This window comes from Polistes dominula, unplaced genomic scaffold (genome assembly GCF_049000335.1).
Source record: "Polistes dominula isolate Pdom_NZ unplaced genomic scaffold, Pdom_raw_medaka contig_24, whole genome shotgun sequence".
Lineage (NCBI taxonomy): Eukaryota > Metazoa > Arthropoda > Insecta > Hymenoptera > Vespidae > Polistes > Polistes dominula.
In genome coordinates this window covers 1,947,441-1,966,622 of record NW_028301150.1, presented here as the reverse complement: position 1 = coordinate 1,966,622, position 19,182 = coordinate 1,947,441, and the positions used below count along the sequence as shown (strand labels likewise).

The 19,182-nt window shown below is 27.9% G+C and overlaps 2 protein-coding genes across 3 annotated transcripts; both read left to right on the top strand.

Annotated features, from left to right (window-relative positions):
* Positions 1-2,998: 2,998 nt before the first annotated feature.
* On the top strand, positions 2,999-9,028 carry LOC107064750 (uncharacterized). The gene is made up of 4 exons (XM_015317763.2): positions 2,999-5,529; positions 6,193-6,460; positions 6,981-7,238; positions 8,304-9,028. The coding sequence occupies exons 1-4, from the start codon at positions 5,278-5,280 to the stop codon at positions 8,402-8,404; spliced, it is 879 nt and encodes a 292-aa protein (XP_015173249.1). The 5' UTR covers positions 2,999-5,277; the 3' UTR covers positions 8,405-9,028.
* A 3,029-nt stretch (positions 9,029-12,057) lies between these two features.
* Osi24 (Protein) lies at positions 12,058-18,685 on the top strand. 2 transcript variants are annotated; one of them, XM_015317762.2, is made up of 4 exons: positions 12,058-13,320; positions 14,574-14,693; positions 15,099-15,394; positions 16,183-18,685. In XM_015317762.2, the coding sequence occupies exons 1-4, from the start codon at positions 12,663-12,665 to the stop codon at positions 16,603-16,605; spliced, it is 1,497 nt and encodes a 498-aa protein (XP_015173248.2). In that variant the 5' UTR covers positions 12,058-12,662; the 3' UTR covers positions 16,606-18,685. The 2 variants fall into 2 exon arrangements, with proteins under 2 accessions (XP_015173248.2, XP_015173247.2); XM_015317761.2 differs by having other exon boundaries at positions 14,520-14,693; positions 16,183-18,684.
* Positions 18,686-19,182: the final 497 nt, after the last annotated feature.

Here is a 19,182-nt window from a genome sequence, read left to right as displayed (position 1 = left end):
ATTTAACTTTCTTAGAGTAATAAATTTGTCGATGATTTGTTAGAAAAATGTGTGTTACAAGTTTTTAAAACTTGTTAGTATCGAGGATTATTTGTTGTACACATCTTCGAATTTCTAAATAAATATAAATTGTAAATATACGAAACTGAATAAAACATCAATTGTAAATGTTTTGTCGAAAGTTGACAATTTGTTTAAACATTATAATTATATTACATATTTTATGTTTTAATCCTTTAAAGTGCACACTTGATAAAAGTTAGTTAAAGTACACCATTGTGGGTGTTTGATACCCCAACGTGTTTGAACGAGTCTCCTGAAGCCGCTGCTATTTAATATTTAGACTTAGCAATTTTTTTCAAAGTAGTTTGATACATCTTTTTTAAAATAGAATAGGTTTTATACTCATCTAAATTAACACTAGATAGCACTAGACGACAAATAACCCATTTTTTCGAATTCAGTACAGTTTTCGAGAGATCCAAAATTTGTTGGGGTATCAAACACCCCATGTGCACTTTAAGGATTAAATTCATTACTGTAATAAAAAAGAATTGGGTAACGTTGTGGACGTGTGAAACTTCGTGTTAAACTGCAATAATTAAAAGTAATAAAATAGTAGAATTAGAAACGCAAAATTATATTGATTAATTATCAGATCATTTTTAATGCATTATCTTCAAAAATTGAAACAACAATAAAATAATTCACTGTAATCCTTTCAGAAAGAGAGAGAGTGTTGGTAGAAGTTAGCGTGTTAGAAATACAATCGAAAATAGGTTCACGTTTTTGATTTATCTGATTGTTTATAATAGGTCGAATGAAAAAAAAGACAAAATAAAACATTGCCATCGATAAGACATTTTTAAAACAAGAAGAAGAATGACTTTCACGAAGCACGACGATAAACTATGCTATTTCTTTTTTCTGTCTTTATTTTTTTCTTTTTCTTTTTTTTAATGCTTATAGTATGTGGACATTGGCATTCTGTACGATGATCTAGACTAGCAACGGAATGCGTGTTGTGAGAGGTTCAACGCGAAAAGAATGAGAGACTAGGAGACACTTTGCACGAGATATAAACGTTTTTATTAGCTAGGTGGGTATTCTTTAAACGTTAGCAATGCACAACCCATCATCCCAGTTTAAACTAGGTATTACCCGGATGTTGATATTAGTTGAAGATCTAACGCGACATTTAAGTGTGTTTGAAAGCTTCCCGAAGGTGTTGGTAAATAACAAAAAATCCCCCTTTCGAATTTATCTCGTAATAATTATCTTTAGAGAGGAAAATGGGTGTTCTCGATATGATTTTATAAGACAGTTCTTCATTCGAGATTTATCTTTTTCATTATCATCGATCTTCATTTTGATTATTATGATGATAGTAAAAATTGATCGATACAAAATATGATTTAAGTTTAGGATTAAACGTATTTATCTCAATCTCTGTCATTTTGATTCTTTGATATATGTTCCTGTTTTTTTTTTTTTTTTTTTTTATTCTAGTTCTTTACATTATCTTTTACAAACAACGATTATTATTACATCATTAGAAAAAAAAAGATGGATTAATAATTACGGTATCGCGTTCTTTCTCGTAATTGTCTTGTTAGAGTAGTACGTCTTTATTTCTATCGTAACAGGTGAAAAGATAATTCTAAGTGAACGAGTTCGTAGATCTTTAACGAGGTAAGTGGTAATATTTATAGATAAATAGTACCTTTTTAATTAGCGGTTTGTTAATTATTAAATCAAGTATTTTTATTTTCAAATGTAACGTTTTAAATAGATATATACAAGATTCAAGAAGATCAGGTTTAGATAATAATTATTACGTATTCATTATTTATTATATTTATCTAAGATCGTTAAATGATGCTTCGATACATTTTTAGGAATATTTTTTTGATTTTCTTTCTTTTTTTTTTGGTCTGCATTTTCACTGATTTCTCTTTCAAGAATTTAAAAAACGTTTTTCTTTGATTATTACAATCGTGAAATATTTAATATCGATAATTTTTTCTTTTTTCGTCGAATTTAAATTGGAACACACATAACAGTTATATTTTATATATATATATATGTATGTGTATTTTATGACAATGAAAAAGACAACATTAATGTCACGACGATTTATCTGGGTCAACGAAAAAAAAAAAAAGATATAAGCAGGTTGTATCATTTACTACAGGTATGTATGAATATTATATATATGTATATGTGTATTATTGTACGTTTTAAGAATTAAGCCTGCCAGGCACAATTCGATCGGTCATTTTATGTTTTTTTTTTGATCTCGTCATTATAAAACTTTAAAAAACAAATTTGCATATCAAATTATCCATTTTGTGTTTCTTTATACATATATATATATATATATGTTTTTCTTGTTAGGGTTATTGCCAATAACAACTCATTTTTAATGAATTCGATCAGTTATGCGAGATTTTTATATTAATTTTTCAAGAAATATATTTCATAAGAAACGATACGTCTTATTAACGATTTATCATTTTATGTTAATCTATTTTGATTTTTTTTATACAATATACATTTATCTTATTTATTAAAAGAGGATAATTGTGTGTGTGTGAGTCTGTGTGTGAAAGATTTAACACAATTTAGTTGTAGTTTCATTTTTTCATTTTAATAATTCATCAAATTTGGATTTATTTAACATTCTAATTATATTATTTATACGTTTAATTAAAAATACAAATATTTGGAAACGAATTGAATAAAATAGGACAATTACGGAACATTTAACACGATTTAGTTGTAGTTTCATTTTTTATTTTAATAATTCATCAAATTTGGATTTATTTAACATTCTAATTATATTATTTATTCGTTTAATTAAAAATACAAATATTTGGAAACGAATTGAATAAAATAGGACAATTACGAAACATTTAACACGATTTAGTTGTAGTTTCATTTTTTCATTTTAATAATTCATCAAATTTGGATTTATTTAACATTCTAATTATATTATTTATTCGTTTAATTAAAAATACAAATTTTTGGAAATTTCTCATGATCAAATAAGCACACTTTATTAATATTCCTGTTACTTTATTTATAATTATCATCCGTTCTATTTTATTTTCATGAGAAATTTCTTTTTTATTTTTTTATTTTTTGAATAATCGGATATGGATTGTTAACTCTTAAAATATTCTTCAAAAAATGAGTAAATTCGTCTAGCAATGAGGTAGTTTGAAAATTGTTCTTAATTTTATTCTTGTTTTTTTTTTTCTTTTTTTCTTTTTTTTATTTCAAATCTCTCGAGACAAACTCGGTCGAGTATTGTAATTCGATAACAGCAAAGAAAACAGTTGCTTTATTTATTAATATTTGTTGAAGACGGAAATAAAATGAACGTACTACGTTCTACGTAGAACATTAACTATACTTATAATAAAACAGGTTTTTGAAATGTAACAAAAAAAAAAACAAAGTATATGTAGTAGACATAAGTATATGTAGTAGACTATACAAGATGTTATTAAAACAAAAACAAAAACAAATTGAACTACAAAAGTGTGACTTACGTCTGAATGATCTTTGAGAGAATATTGTGCAAACCAGTCTTCTCTCTCTTCCTCTCTCTTTTAAAAAACTTGATTACTAATTACCGATCTATATATGTCCAATATCTTACGTGATAATTCCATTTCTATTCGTTTACCTTAACATCAAATGTGCATTCTATTAAACAATTAATAACACGTTTAGGTGGGTCATCTGACGTTGAATCAGATTCGATTTCACATTTATTTTTATTATTTTTTTTTTTTTTTTGAAAAGGGGATTTAATCTCGACAATATTATTATCTCTTAAAGATGACAATGGTTGGGTTGGTGGTAATTGTTTTTCGTGTAATTGCATCCGGGAGAACGTTCGTGAAATACTCGGACAAGAATAATCTCAAAAAAAAAAAAAAAAATAGAAAAGAAAAGAAACCTTTTTCAAATGGTAGTTAATTTCATAAAATGGAACACAGTGGCCTGTCTGGTGGTGCCTCATGTGTAAGTAGTAGAAATATATTTGTGAGACAAGTTCGTATACGGTAAATGATTTGACAACGTTTATATACTCCTTTTTTTTTTTCTTGCATTTCATTCTTTATGATGAATTCTGATTATTCCTGGCGTTGGTAATCGTTTGTGGAGGGTGGGAGGGAGGTGGGGGGACTCCCTTCGGTGGTCGGCACAGACAATGCTTACCGTTATCCTGAAATTTTCATTCTTTTTAACAAAATATCTTTCTTCCTCGTTCTCGCGTAACACTTTGGCTTTTGTTTCGATTATCCGCAAAATAAATTTACAATCTTATTAAATAAATAATGAGAGAGAGAGAGAGAGATATTATCTGAAATAAAAAAAACGAAATATATTTTAACAATTTATATATTTTATATTTTTTTTTTTGTTCAAGATAATATACACATAGATTAAACATTATTTATTTATTTATTTTTTTGAATTGTGTTTAAATTTTTTAGTAATAAAATGGTACAACTTTTGCGATAAATTTTCGTTCGGATTTTGATAAAAAATTTTGATAAAACACCAAAAAAGAAAAAAGAATTCAATTAGGGGTTTTTTTTTCGAAGGATAAATCGATAAAATCGGTTAAACAAGGTTGACATCAATCGACGTACTTCTTACTACCCATGGCCTGGCTGGTTAGCTGGCTGACTGGCTGGTTAGCTGACTGACTGGCTGCATCCATGTATCCGAGCTATGGCACACCTAGAGGATGCAATGACGACTACTGCATCTCACAGTGCAATCTTGGTTAAGAGAAACATTATCTAAGTCGTGGACCGTTACCCCCACCGACCTAAATGCTCGACGTATAAATGGTCAAGACACCTTCTAAGCACTGTCAGTAAACTTGTGCGCTTTATCACTCGTGTTCTGCTTCATCTCTAAGATACCAATATAAATATATATATATATATATATATCCATCGAATTGAATTGTAATAGCTAGCTACCGAGAAGGGTTTCTAGATTTAAGTTATATTTTGACAAAGTATTTTATTAACAATCAAATCATAATAATAATTAAATGATAACATGAAAGTGGAATTAATAAGTAATTAGCTATTAACGATGATGACGATGATGATGATTATGAGAAACGATTTTGTGTCGTGTGTGTTGTTCGATCAAGGTAACAGTTGATCGTGATTCCTTTTGTTTTTTTTTTATTTTTTTTTTTTTGTAGACTTTGCTAATGAACAATACTTAATCGATATAACGATGACGATGATAAGAGACAATATAAGAAGAATCGATTGTTATTGTTCCTTTTGTTGTTCAACATTGTTAACTAGACCTCTTTCGATAATATTCCTTATTCTATTATTCGTGGAAATCAGTGTAGCTACTTATCGTAACTCGTCTAACACGTTTTTGGAAAGATGTCGGTTAGATTGTACGATCCAACAGGACTTTGCTAGTTGTGGAAAATATAAAGCTGCAAGATGGTTGAACGAATTTGTTAAAGAGAAGGTAATTAAATAGGAAGTGATATATAAATAAAATATGATTGATATCATACTTTTAATAATAATATAACACGAGACAATTTATAATAAATATACGGGTTAATCTCTTCACTATCTATCAGTAACGATTACGAAACTTTATTACAGAAACTAACAATTATGGTAATCTCGGTTTTCTAACGTAACTGCAACGTGTTCTCTTACCTTTCTTCTCACTTTCCTTCCGTCAATGGCAATGTCGCGATGCGTTAACCTTTTCTATAAAAGTAAAACGATTTTCTATACGATTCATTATACTTTCAGTCTTTAAACACCCCTTTTGCATTACGAATTACATTTTCATTTTTATCCTTAGCAATTGTCAATTCAATGTCACTATTAAAAATGTGTTTTATTTGTAATTTATTTTAACTAAAACAAATATGACAATGTAATTATATATTTAATTTAGACAATTGTTTTATATTTGTTTGTAATTTTTAAATGTACGATATCTTTCGAGATATAGAAAAAAATTGATGTAGTAACAGTGCAAAAGGGTTAAAGATATTTTCTTATTTTTTTTCTTTCCAATTATTATTATTTAATTAAAGAAGTTATACAATTACCGAAACACAATTTATCTGATCGAGAATAATATGAATTATTTTCTACGATATATCATTAGGAGTTCACTTATGGACCATTTCGGATAATAAGAATATCATCGATGCAACAGGAATCACTTTTGCCGAAATTACCTCGTTCTAGGATTATCAAAAGAAGCGTATTGGATACGCTTGATTTTCTTCGCGACAATGTCAATGATTTATTGACAAAACGAGCTATCGTATATACAGTTGACAATCCTACCGGTGGCAGAAGTTTTACAAGTGGACCGATGATAATGGACGAGGATGAGTTGCGTGAATTGCAAGGAAGAAAAGAAACTCAGGGTAAGATAAATCCCCTACTCTCTCCTCTCCTCAACCAAAAAAAAAAAAAAATTAACATTTAAATCATAATAATACTTTTATCAATTTAACAAATCTTTAACACATCTGTCCAATTGAATTTGACGTGTTACAAATTGTCAAAATTGTTTTTATAGTTGGATCATTTTAAAATCTGATTGTTCGTTCGTTCGTTCATTCGTTCGTTCATTCGTTCGTTAGTTCGAATAATAGATCCGGAATAGCGGAATTTTTGCTAGCTACTTTGCCGTCTTACCCGGTAAAATACCAAGGTTGTTGTTTTACCGCGAGAGTCACTGAACTGTACATTTTGTGTAATAATACTTTAGATATTGAACTGGTCCCCTTATTCCGTTTGGATTAATTAATATAATTATTCGAATCGTTCAACGTTCTTTTGATTTTCATGAAGACGTTCTAGTTGTTGTTGTTGTAGTTGTAATAAACAGCTCTCGATTTTAATATCTTTAACATTTTTTTTTTAAATTTATTTGTTTTTTAGGAGACTGGCGTATCTTTAAGAAGAAAAAATCAATGATATTACCTCTGTTAATATTATTGAATCTTTTCAAATTAAAGTTATTGTTATTACCAATATTTTTGGGCGTACATTTCATCAAGAAGCTTTTAGTTTTGGGTTCTTTAATAGCTCCATCTATTTTGGCACATCTTAAGGTTTGCAAAGTTCAACCACATCCTCCTACGTATCCTTATCATACTTGGGCAACTGCTGCTGAAGCACCTGTTGATTATCCTACCGGTAATTATTATTTTGTTTTTATCCCTACAACGTTATACAATTTTCATTGAATAACATTTAAAAAATATACTCGTAGAATTTAACGAGAGTAACATTCTTTAAGATATATCCAATAAAAAAAAAGAAACTTAGCTTACTTTTAACAATCATTGGAAGGTGTAAAAACTTAAAAAGGTGTCTATGCCGACTAGCATACTTCAAATAGTTTTCTATACAATCCTTTCAAGCACGTAATTACATTTCTTTTCTATTACCTCGCTCGTCGAGTACTATCCTTTTTATTGTTTTCCGTACTATTATGAAATCGTAACAATAACAATTAATTCAATCATAATAATTAATAATAACTATGAAATTGACGATGGGTATTATTAAAACAACCATAACGTAATTTCTCGGTGCATCATATACGGATAATAATTAATCTTGTTTTTTATTTTTTTTGCTTAAATATTTGTTCTTATTAGACAATACAAACCCATCGAGTACATCTGGAACGTAACGTTACTGCACTTTTTCTATTTTTTTGTTGTTTTTGTTGTTGTTGTTTATTTGAAAACTTTGATAACGTGCTGACTGTGCATCGTTGTTTGATCAAATAAAATCGAAATTTACAGTAAACTCTATTTACAGAACTTGTTTTGTTCTTTGCATAAGTCTTTGATTATACATTCGACGTGCTAAAATAGGCATGAAAAAAAAAACTGTTAACTTACCGGTGCTTAAAGTAGGTGCAAATCTTCATCTACGATGACACATCAATCAGCTACCTAACGTAGCTTGTTTTTTTAAATGGTAAACGCTTTCTAGTTGAAGATTACCTTATGACACGAATTCATTTTGTCAGGAAATTTTTCTTTTACTCCAAAAATGGTGCTGGTGCTTGTGGTGGTGGTGGTGGTGGTGGTGATGGTGGGAGAGACATTCGATACGAATAAAAGGTCAAACTATCGATTGAACTTGCTATACCCATGAACATTTTTTAAGTTTCTTAATAAACACATGTTTCTAATCATACGTTGGTTGTGTGTGTGTGTTTTTTTTTTTTTTTTTCATTTTTTTTAGGATACGGTCACGATGAAACAGCTTGGGCTCATAGAAATGATATTCAAGGTCATCTCGCATATCCAGCAGCCTATCCAGGATATCGTAATCCTTATGGTTGAACGTTTGAACAACGGGACATATTGGAATTTTTTTAAAATAATATATATATATAGATAAAAATCTTACATCGAAGATAAGAGATTCACCATAAGATTAAACAACAACCTTTGATTATCTACTTATCGAAACTTGATTTCAATCTATATATATATATATATATATATATATATATATATATATATATATATATTTTTATTTATTTTTTGATACAAACATTATTGTACAATTTATATTAAAATATTTTATTTATTTTATTTATTTCACGTCGTTTTTATTTTTTGTTTTGTCAAATCCACCATAAAAAATCGTTCGTTCCTTTCTATCGATTCTCTCGATACATACAATATAAGAATGTATTAATAAAAACCTAGAAAAATAATATATTAAACGATTACTCATCATCGTCATCGAAAATTCCGTTTTTTATTTTGGGTTCTTTTTCTTTTTCTTTTTTTTTTTTTTCCTGTAAACGGGTCAACGTGACGATGATACGTAAAAACGTAACTTTCACGGAATAGTACCGTTACCGATCGGACTTGCAGATTCCATGGATTTCTGTGAAAATCTGACGGGAAAGGCATATTATACACCAAAAAAAAAAAAAATAATACATATATATATATATATATATTTGATATTTCCCCCCCCCCTTCTCCCCCCCCCCGATTATTACAATAGTTTGATAAAAGATGATTAGAAACATATCAATGATCATCTGCAACTAAGAAGAAAATAAAAAAAAAATAAAAAAAATATGAAACGCATAGAAAAGTGTCGTTGAAATTCATTTTGAGGTCGATGGTCAAGGTCGAACATGTGAGCAAGAAGAAGAGAAGGAGAAGGGGAAGAGGAGGAAAAGGAGAAGGAGGAGGAGGAGGAGGAGGTGGTACGTTGGCCCCTTGGTTACTGACCGACTGACTGACCTACTGACAGATTTGGATATAGGCCCAATACTCAAAACCCACCCTACCTCCTCCCCCTTCCCACATGACACCTTCCTCCTTCCTTTCTTCACTTCTTCCTCAGTCCCTCATGATCTTTCTCTTATATATTCTTTCAAGTTGTTTTTCTACTTCTTTACTTTTCTACCACTAATACTACCATCATCACTAACACACACCATCAGCACCTGTATTCACCTTTCGTCTTGATAAACTCGCTCGAGCGAACGATTCGTTTTAAAGCACACGTGAACGAATATCATACTCACGGTCGATCGAAAAACCGTTATCATCTTCGTGTGTGTGTCCCCCCCTCTCTCTCTCCAGTAACCCCCCCCTCTACCCCTCCACCCAGTTAATACGTTCGTTCTTTCTTTATCTTACAAACTTGTAGTTTAATACACCATTACGATTATAAGTTGTGTGTTGTTGGCTACGTACGAGAGACTTCTTACATATACATACATATATATATATATATATATGTACATACATATTACTTATTGCAAAATGATGATTATTTTGTCTATTTCTTTTTAAAGTTTTCTTATTCTTTTGTTTTCTTTTTAACCAAGGAAGAGTTTCTTTTACGCTCTCGAACAGCAGTAGTTTTCTTTTCCTATCGTTGACGTTTCCGTCACTCCTTCGATTATTCTTATTTTTCTTCTTTTTTCCATTGGGTTTTGAGTACGTTACCAACCAACATGGCATAGAATGAATGATGGGTATAGTAAATGACGATGATTGTTATTGAGTCTTGGGTTAAGTTGAATGGGGTGAAGTGGGTAAGGAAAGGGGAGTGTATATCGGTAACTTTAATACACGTCGACACGTGATCCGCGATCGTTCACGCAAGTCGACCGTTAACATTTTTTATTATTTATGTATAATAGTGTTTAAGATAAGAATGATTAATTAATGTAACGGATTGAATTGTTGTTCATATGGTTTGTGATCTTTGATTAAAAAGTATATATATATGTTTTTTATTATTTTTTTATATATATATATATATATTGTATATATGATGATGATATGTAATAAGTGTAGGTGATAATTATAATAATATATTATAAAAGATAATAAAGATGACTTGTAATATGAACGATGAGTATGTTATGACACCTGTTTGATTACTATTATACAATAGAAATAATATACATGAGATGTTTTTTTGTTGTAATCGAGTACTCATCGTACATATGTTCGTTTTATCTTGTTAATTTGATTATTTATTGTTGTATTAATAAATGTCTGTTATAATAATATTTATGCGAGTTTAATTTGTAATTAGATAGTTTATTTGTGGAAATATTATTTATATCGAATTATTTTTTGGAAATTGTCAATCATTGTTATCTGGGAGATGGATTTGAATTGGAAACAGGTAAATAGTAATTATTTAATTGACACATATAAATATATATTTTTATAATTATTATATATATTAATATTATACATATATATTATAATATTATATTATATTAATTATATATATATTATAATATATTATATATATATATATAATAATAATAATAATTATATATATTATAAATTATTTATATATAATAATTATATATAATATTATATTACATTAAAATTAATATATATAATAATTATTATTTATAGAGATATTTCTTTATATATTATTATAATTATAATAAATATAAATTATAATATTTAATATAATATATGTATATTGTTGTAATATTTTTTTTTATATATTGTTATAATTTTATTTTATAAAAATAAAAAAATATATATAATTATATATATTACATATATGTTCTATCTAATTATTATTTGCAGTTATTATATAGATATATATATAACTTATAATTATCGTGTTATATATATATTATATAATTATGTATATAGATAAACGAAAGTAATTAGAGATTGCAAAGTATAGAATGGAAACAAATTAATTGATTAAAACTATTAACACTAAATAATATATCAAATAATAAAAATATCAATTTGATCATAATCAAATCTCTTCTTTTTTTAGGGATTCCCTCGTCAATCTCCAAATAAAAACTTATACAAAATATTTTCATTTCTAGATATCATCTCATACGAAATATCATTTTGATTAATGTAAATAAATAAAAAAAAAAATAAAAAGGAATGGATAGATCGATAGATCGATATAGATCGGTATCTTATGAAACATACGTGACCAATGGGTTAACATAGAAATAAAATGAATTGAATTGAATCGAAACGAAACGAAACGAAATGAAATGAAATGAAATGAAATGAAATGAAATGAAATGAAATGAAAGGAAAGGAAAAAGAGAAGGAAAGAAGATTCGAAGGAAGTAACGAAGGATGGATGGGAAAGGTGGAAAGGAAGGATGGGGTTTGGTGGTGAGGGACGGACAGACGAATGGCCGGGTAACCTAGATCGGTTCAGTCCAATCCGATCTGACGGAGAGACTTTACCAGCCAGTACCGTCGCAACCGTCGAACGTGATTCCAATATTTCATAGATACCTTTCCAAACACGTTTTCTCTACAAATAGTTTTATACTATCTCTCGTGGGGTGTTTTACTTATTTCTTTTGATATATTTTACTGGATTCCAAAATAATAACAAAGATATAGAAGATTTCAAATATTATTCACAAATATAAGAGGAAAGATTCAATGACACACTGTTAATAAAAAAAAAAAACAAAAAAAATAAAACCAAGAAAAAAGTGAGTACAAACTGTAGAAAACATTTTTTTTTTTTTTCTGTACAAACAATTTCAAATATTTGTTAATTAATCTATCGAATTTATCAATGATTTATCTTCATCTATACGATTAATATTATATAATAATATTAATAATGTATTATGTATATATTGTTATCTAACGAGATAAGGTTGAATTATTTCATGAGTTGAAAATATTTGAACAATTCAAATTGAATATGTTAATAATTAATCAAGTTCAATATCATTTGTGTAAGAAAGATCACGGTAATTGCAACACACGGTACGTAACACACCTTTCGAAATGAGATATGCAATTGTCCTACCTAAATTAATTTTCGATTGGTTGGACATGTAGCTAGAGAGAAAGAAAGAGAGAGAGAGAGAGAGAGAGAGAGAGAGAGAGAAAGAAAGAAATCAAACAAAACAGGTGTGTGTTTTATAGAAAAAAAAAAAAAAAAGGAAACGAACAAACTCAAGAAAATCATCGTAAAAACAAACAAATTCTTCGTTTGAAAGAAAATTGTTATTATTTTTTTTTTTCTTTTTTTTATTGGAAAAGAAAGAAAAGAGAGAGAGAGAGAGAAAAAAAAACATTCGTTTCAAGAAGAATGTCCTTGGTAAGAATAAAATATAAAAAGATGACGATTGCAGTATGGTGGTTAGTTGCAATTTTAGCATTGACTGGCGAGTTCAATGCCGTTCAATCGTCAACAATGTCCTTGAACTTGAACGATACCTCGGAAAATAATACGGTAAACGAAATATATGACGTAATCACGGACGATCATCCTCACGAGATTAATGATAAACCGAGTAAATTTGATATGGACATAGATCATATTACAATGACCGATGATAAATCGAGTTATCAAATCGAATCATCTAACATGGATAATTCGACGAGAAGTTCGATTGATGATAAAGAATCATCATCATCATCATCATCATCATCATCAGCATCATCAGCATCAGTATCATCAGCATCATCGTGTGATGAAAATCATTGTGAAATTGATCAAAAATATTTGGTTAAAAATATTTTGGACAAATTATCAAAGATAGACGAATACAACGTGACGGATAACGTGCAAATAGTGCGAAGTGAAATTGCAATGAAAAATAAATCGAATGTTGATAAAGATAGGAAGTCAGATAAGAAATTTGATCTGATAGATGAGCTTCATCGATATGCGAAAGAACACGTGGTTAGAGTCAAGGTCGATCCAAATGCTATAACCGGTAGAAAGGGTAGAACCTTCTTTGATGGTGAGTGTAACAACATACACATACATACACACATAATATACACGTTGATAGAGTGCACCTATCTGTTTGTCTGTTAAAATACTGAGAGAAAAAGAGAGAGAAAGAGAGTGAGAGAGAGAGAGAGAGATTGAATGCTCGGGTAAAAGGTATATTACTATTTCATGCTCGTACACTATGTGGGCATTCAGACCGTAAAAGTGTGTTTTACAGACGAATACTTGGGAAGTTCTTTAAACTCGGTTGGGAATGTTTATTAGCATGAGAGAAACGGGTGTAATGTTCAATGTTTAACACGTTCAATACGAAATTGTGTACGATCAAAGTATTGTACAAACACGTAACACATAAATTGAACAGGGTTTGTTTTAGTAATGGTTAAATGCATGATTGTTTCATAAAACGTTTTTTGTAATCTCTCATGTACAACTCTAATCTCATGTACAATTATTATATAATATTATATACATATAATATATAGTATATATAATTTATTAATATAATAAATGTAATCTTAGTATATATAAATTACGTGTCACGTTGTTTGTCCGCAATGAACTCCTAAACTACTAAACCGATTTTAATAAAATTTTGCACACTGTGTGCAATTTCATCCAATTTAAAAGATAGGATAGTTTATATCTCTTAGTTTATAACAGATGGCGGTGTAAGGTAATTCGTTGACTTAAATACGCGTGTATCGGACTGATTGTGAGCCACATCAACGCGTGGCGGAGCACCCCTAGTGAAAAAAATAGTATAAAAATAATAATAGATAAAATATTATATATTACATAAAAAAAATTAAAAAATCAAACAATTTCGTACCGAACGTGTTAACAATGTTTCATTGAATAATTTTTTTTTTTTTTTTAGAATAAAATTGCAAAATAAAACACGCATTAATTATTTAATTTGGCTTTTTTTTTTTTTATGGGTTATAATAAAATTCGGCTTAACGTAGGGGATAATAATTGGCATAACGGAGATTGGTTTAGATGGGTGTTGAAAAAATTGTTGAATAATTCTGCGTTTGGAGATGAGACGAAAGTAGGGGAAGCATAGAGAAGGAAAATATAAAATGAAGTGAGGAGGAGAAGAAGGAGGTGGAGAAGAAGGAATGATAATCCAAAGCTGATTTTGCGGCATGGCTAACAGGACTAACTTGGCAGGCTTTAATCGGCTGGTACTTTTGCTTTCAGCCCTCTTTCAGGGAAAGAGTTCCTTTTTAACAGGATTCGGACTTGGTTTTCTAGCATTTGGCCTGAAGAAGCTCTTGTTACCACTGTTCTTTGGCGTGCAAATACTTAAAAGCGTATTACTAGCACTATTCTTACCGAGCATTATTGGAAGTATTGGTAATATCGTTGGAAAAGGTAAGAATTTTCTAATTTAATTAATTATAATAACAATAATAATTATAATAATCTGTGATCATTGATTAGAACAACATTTAGAATATTTAATTGACCAATAATATTATTAATAAAAATACCAAAAGACACGTGCATTGAAATGGGGTTTAAAATTTAAATTGAAAATTGCATCATAAATGGATTGAAATTCGTTTCTTTTTTGTAAAATTAATTTGTAAAATATTAATAAAAAAAAAAAAAAAATAAATATTAATACAAATTAAATCACAAAAAAATGCACGAACTTTTTGGTTCACCCTAATCGTTGCATTGATAAAAATCGAATGGTTTAAAGAAAAGATATTAAATAGGGAAAGATATTTTTTATTCGGTGACATTTTTTTTTCTTTGCTTTTTTTTTCTCAGGTGTATCGTCATTTACGCAATCGTCTCAAACAGCAACCGTAGCACCCGAGGAAAATTTTGAATTTAAGGACAATACGGATTTGTACAACGATGATTATTTGACACGACAACCAGTCGGAACTCTACCAGCTTCCACATTGTACGATGAAAATATGATGCAGTCTCAAAAAAATCCTGAAATAGCTTCTAGATATTCGTTCGTTGATCCTTCATACGCCAATAATGCTAATACGATATCAAATCGTTATTATATGAGACACGCGGCACAAGGTTTCACGAAGAAACAGGATTTCAAGGCGAGTGATTAATTACGCTTAATTTTTTTTTTTTTTTTTTATTTTCTTTCTTCATTCGATCAGACTCACACTATTAAAAAATTGTCATCAATCAGAATCAGATCTCAAAAAAAAAAAAAAAAGAAAAAAGAATAGAAGAAGGAGAAATTAGAATACAAGACGTTGTTACCGGTCAATAAATTCATGTTGTTGATGATGATGATGATGATAATAAAGGATAGTCGAGTTGTTAACTTGATGATTAATAACAAGTGTTACAATCTTTAGAAAGATTGAAAATTGCTTCGTAATGCTTACGACAGTTACCGTTAGGCACATTTAAAATACATCCTCGTGTTATTTATCTCATAATTTTGTTAAACATTATTTTTCACTAAACTGTTTGATGTTTCATTTCGATATCATCCAATCAATATAATGTTCGTGAATACTAATTGACTTGTTGTAGATACGTATCCGGCTTCTTTTTCTTTTTTCCTTCTTTTTTTTTATTAATTCTGGGTTGAGACACAGGTATTACACGTGTGTTCCACTTTAACAAAATATATTGAATATCTTTCTTCTTCTTCTTCTTCTTTTTTCTTTTCTTTTTATTTTCAATTATATATATACATCAATATTTTTCTCGTCCATCATTAATTTTGTTCTCCATTTTTTATTTATGCATATAAAAATTACTACTTCAGGTTTTTCTAACTAATGGTGTACAATATAATTGAATTAATTTGTTGTTTTTTTTTTTTTTTCTAATTTTTATTTTAATTGACACATAACTGTGTTGACAACAGGTATTTCACGAGATTCCAACAAGCTCGTTGCTCCTGACGAATTACGACCCTTTCTACTCGCCATTATTATCACGATTGGATGCTGTATTCTATCGACTGGGTCATACCACAGAAGGTTGCAGAGAATATGCAGTTTGTGCTATGTACAGAAGTCCTGCAAGATATGCACCTTATTCTAATCTCGTATCGGCACAATTATCGAGAGAATTAAACGAATTGAGAAAACCAGCGAGCGATAATCCAGATGTATTAAGATTTTTCCGTTATATGAAGGCAGCTAAAGATGGTCAAGATGGTATCAATTGTGAGGATGATTATAACAATTGTCCAACTGCTAGGGAAGATCAAAGTCTTAAACAAAATCAAGCTATGCTTGCTACGTATCAGGATATCGATAAACTCGTACACGCTAGAAAACTTTGAAACTTTGATCAAAAATTATAAACAATGTTAGAAGAGTTATTATTTATTTTAAACAAATTAAAAAAAAAATAAACAAAAAGAAATCATTTTTTTCTTAACCCTTTCAGTGCTAAATACTTTGAACTAAAATGTTTTGTATGAACGAAATCATTTATTATTAACTAGATTCTCTAATAATAGAAAAATTATATTTAATAATTAAAGTTTTTATTTCTAAATATAATTTAATATATATATATATATATAATTATATATAGCACTTGAAGGGTTAATTAAAATATAACTGAGAGATTTATATATTTCTTAATGAAAAAAAAAAAAAAAACAGACAAACAAACAAACAAACAAACAAACAAACAAAACTGAAATCAGGTAACCTAGGATGATTTAAGATGACGTTAATTGCAAAAAATAAAAGAAGATTACGTCAAATTACATTCTACGGATAGGATTAGTTTCATCGTTAGATATAATCAAGGCCGTGTGATTAGGAGGCGATCTAACAGAACTTATTATACATTCGTCGTTCATGTTTGTAAATTTAAAAGATACTTCATTTTTTGTTTTTATTTATTTTTATGTAAAAAAAAAAATCTTTCAAAACGTTTCTCTTGACACATTGATTTCTTGAAAAGAACGAACTGTTCTAATAGGTTGATGATCGTTACTATATTTACAGATGACATCGTTACAATAACCCGTTATCTGTATGCGGTATTGTGCGATCCTTTACAGTAACAGGAAAACAGTTTCCGGATCTATTATAATAAGTATCTTCTTTTGAAAGATAAATACTACGTTCGCGATATTTTCTTGTTTTTTTTTTTTTTTTTCATTACAATAAAAAAATGATTAGATTAATTATTTTTTGTGGTACGGACGACAAAAAGTGATGAACTCGATTATTAAAGTATTTTTTTATTTTTATTTTGGTTTTCTTTTGTAAAAATACCGCGAATGTCTCGACAAACTCGATATTTCATTTATTATTTACTTTTGAATTATTTATTATATTTTGTTATTTGTTTTCTAACATAAATTAGATTTATTTCGATTTATTTTAGTGATATTTTTATTAGAAATTTTATATCGAACATTTTATTTGAATTCAAATTTTATTTGAATCATTTTAAGGGAATACAATTCGATTAAATTCGGTTTCGTATTTTTACAATATGTTTTATAATCGAAATAAATATTGTTTTTTTTTTTTTGTATAATAATATAATTTTGATCGTTAAAACATTAAATAATTGATTTTATATGATCATGCATAATTTTATTGTTTTTTTTTTTTTTCTTAATGAAATATAATTAATCTTGCAAAATCACGCGAGAAAAACATAATTACGATGATCATTGTTCTAATGTAAGTTTGACTAATTGTTATTTATTTATTAACAAATAATAAAACATACGACGTGGGTGCACGGTTGTGTGTGCTTGATAAACGAATATCAACTTACAATTAGTTCATTTTAATAAGAATTAGATTTAATTTCTGTTTTGTGTGATGTTATTAATGTGTGTGTGTATTACGTTTTAATTATCACACGTAAGATCAACATTTGAATGGATGTACAGGTATACTAATTAATTGTACAGTTTAAGTTGAATTAGAATACGTTGATTTTTCTGTTGTTTTTTTTTTTTTTTTTTTTTTAATTTAAATTCCAAATCTTTACGATTCAATTTATAAATAATTTGTACATTTTCTCGTTTGTGTTTTGATTTGATGATAAATAAAAATGAAATTATAGATCGAATTGTTTTCGATCAATGATATTGTTTTGTTTAAGTTGTTAATTATTCAAGATGTTATCTATGAATGAAATATTTATAATGAAAATAAAATCTAACTGGATGAAAATATAATATGAAATTAAATGCATTGTTTAAAAATGGAAATAGAAATTTACAACGAATGTTTATTGTTTAGATATACACACAATTCAATTTTATATAATTAATATGAGATTAGTCGTTTAGATTTTTCATTTACACAATATGTGTACAATATTATTTTATTTTATTTTATTGTGTTATATAGAAAATATTTTTATGTGAGTGTGTCTGTGTGTGTGTGTGATCCTTTGTTATATTATATAATATATAAAATTTATATATTAATATATATTATATTAGTATATATATTATATATTATATAAATTAACAAACATATTATATGATTACTATCGTTAAACTATTTGCTATTAATTGAGTTTTCAAAAATTTCTTAATATCGTTCAAATTATTTTGCAATATTTCAATTAACAATTCCATAATATTGTGTCTCGATTCATCCTTTGACAAACAAAATCTAATTTTGTATTTTATTATTTTTTTTTCTCCAAACAAATATATAATTCCATAAGATAAATAATATGAAATAAAACATACAGAGGTTGTTAACAAAAAAAAAAAAACAAAAAATATAAAAATGGATTATTAATTTAAAAAAAAAAAAAGAATACTTGTGTTTTTTTAAATGAAAACATTTCTATTGTTTTTCAATGTAATGTTATTTTTTCTTCTTATTATTTTCTATAAAAATATATCGACGATATATTTAAATAA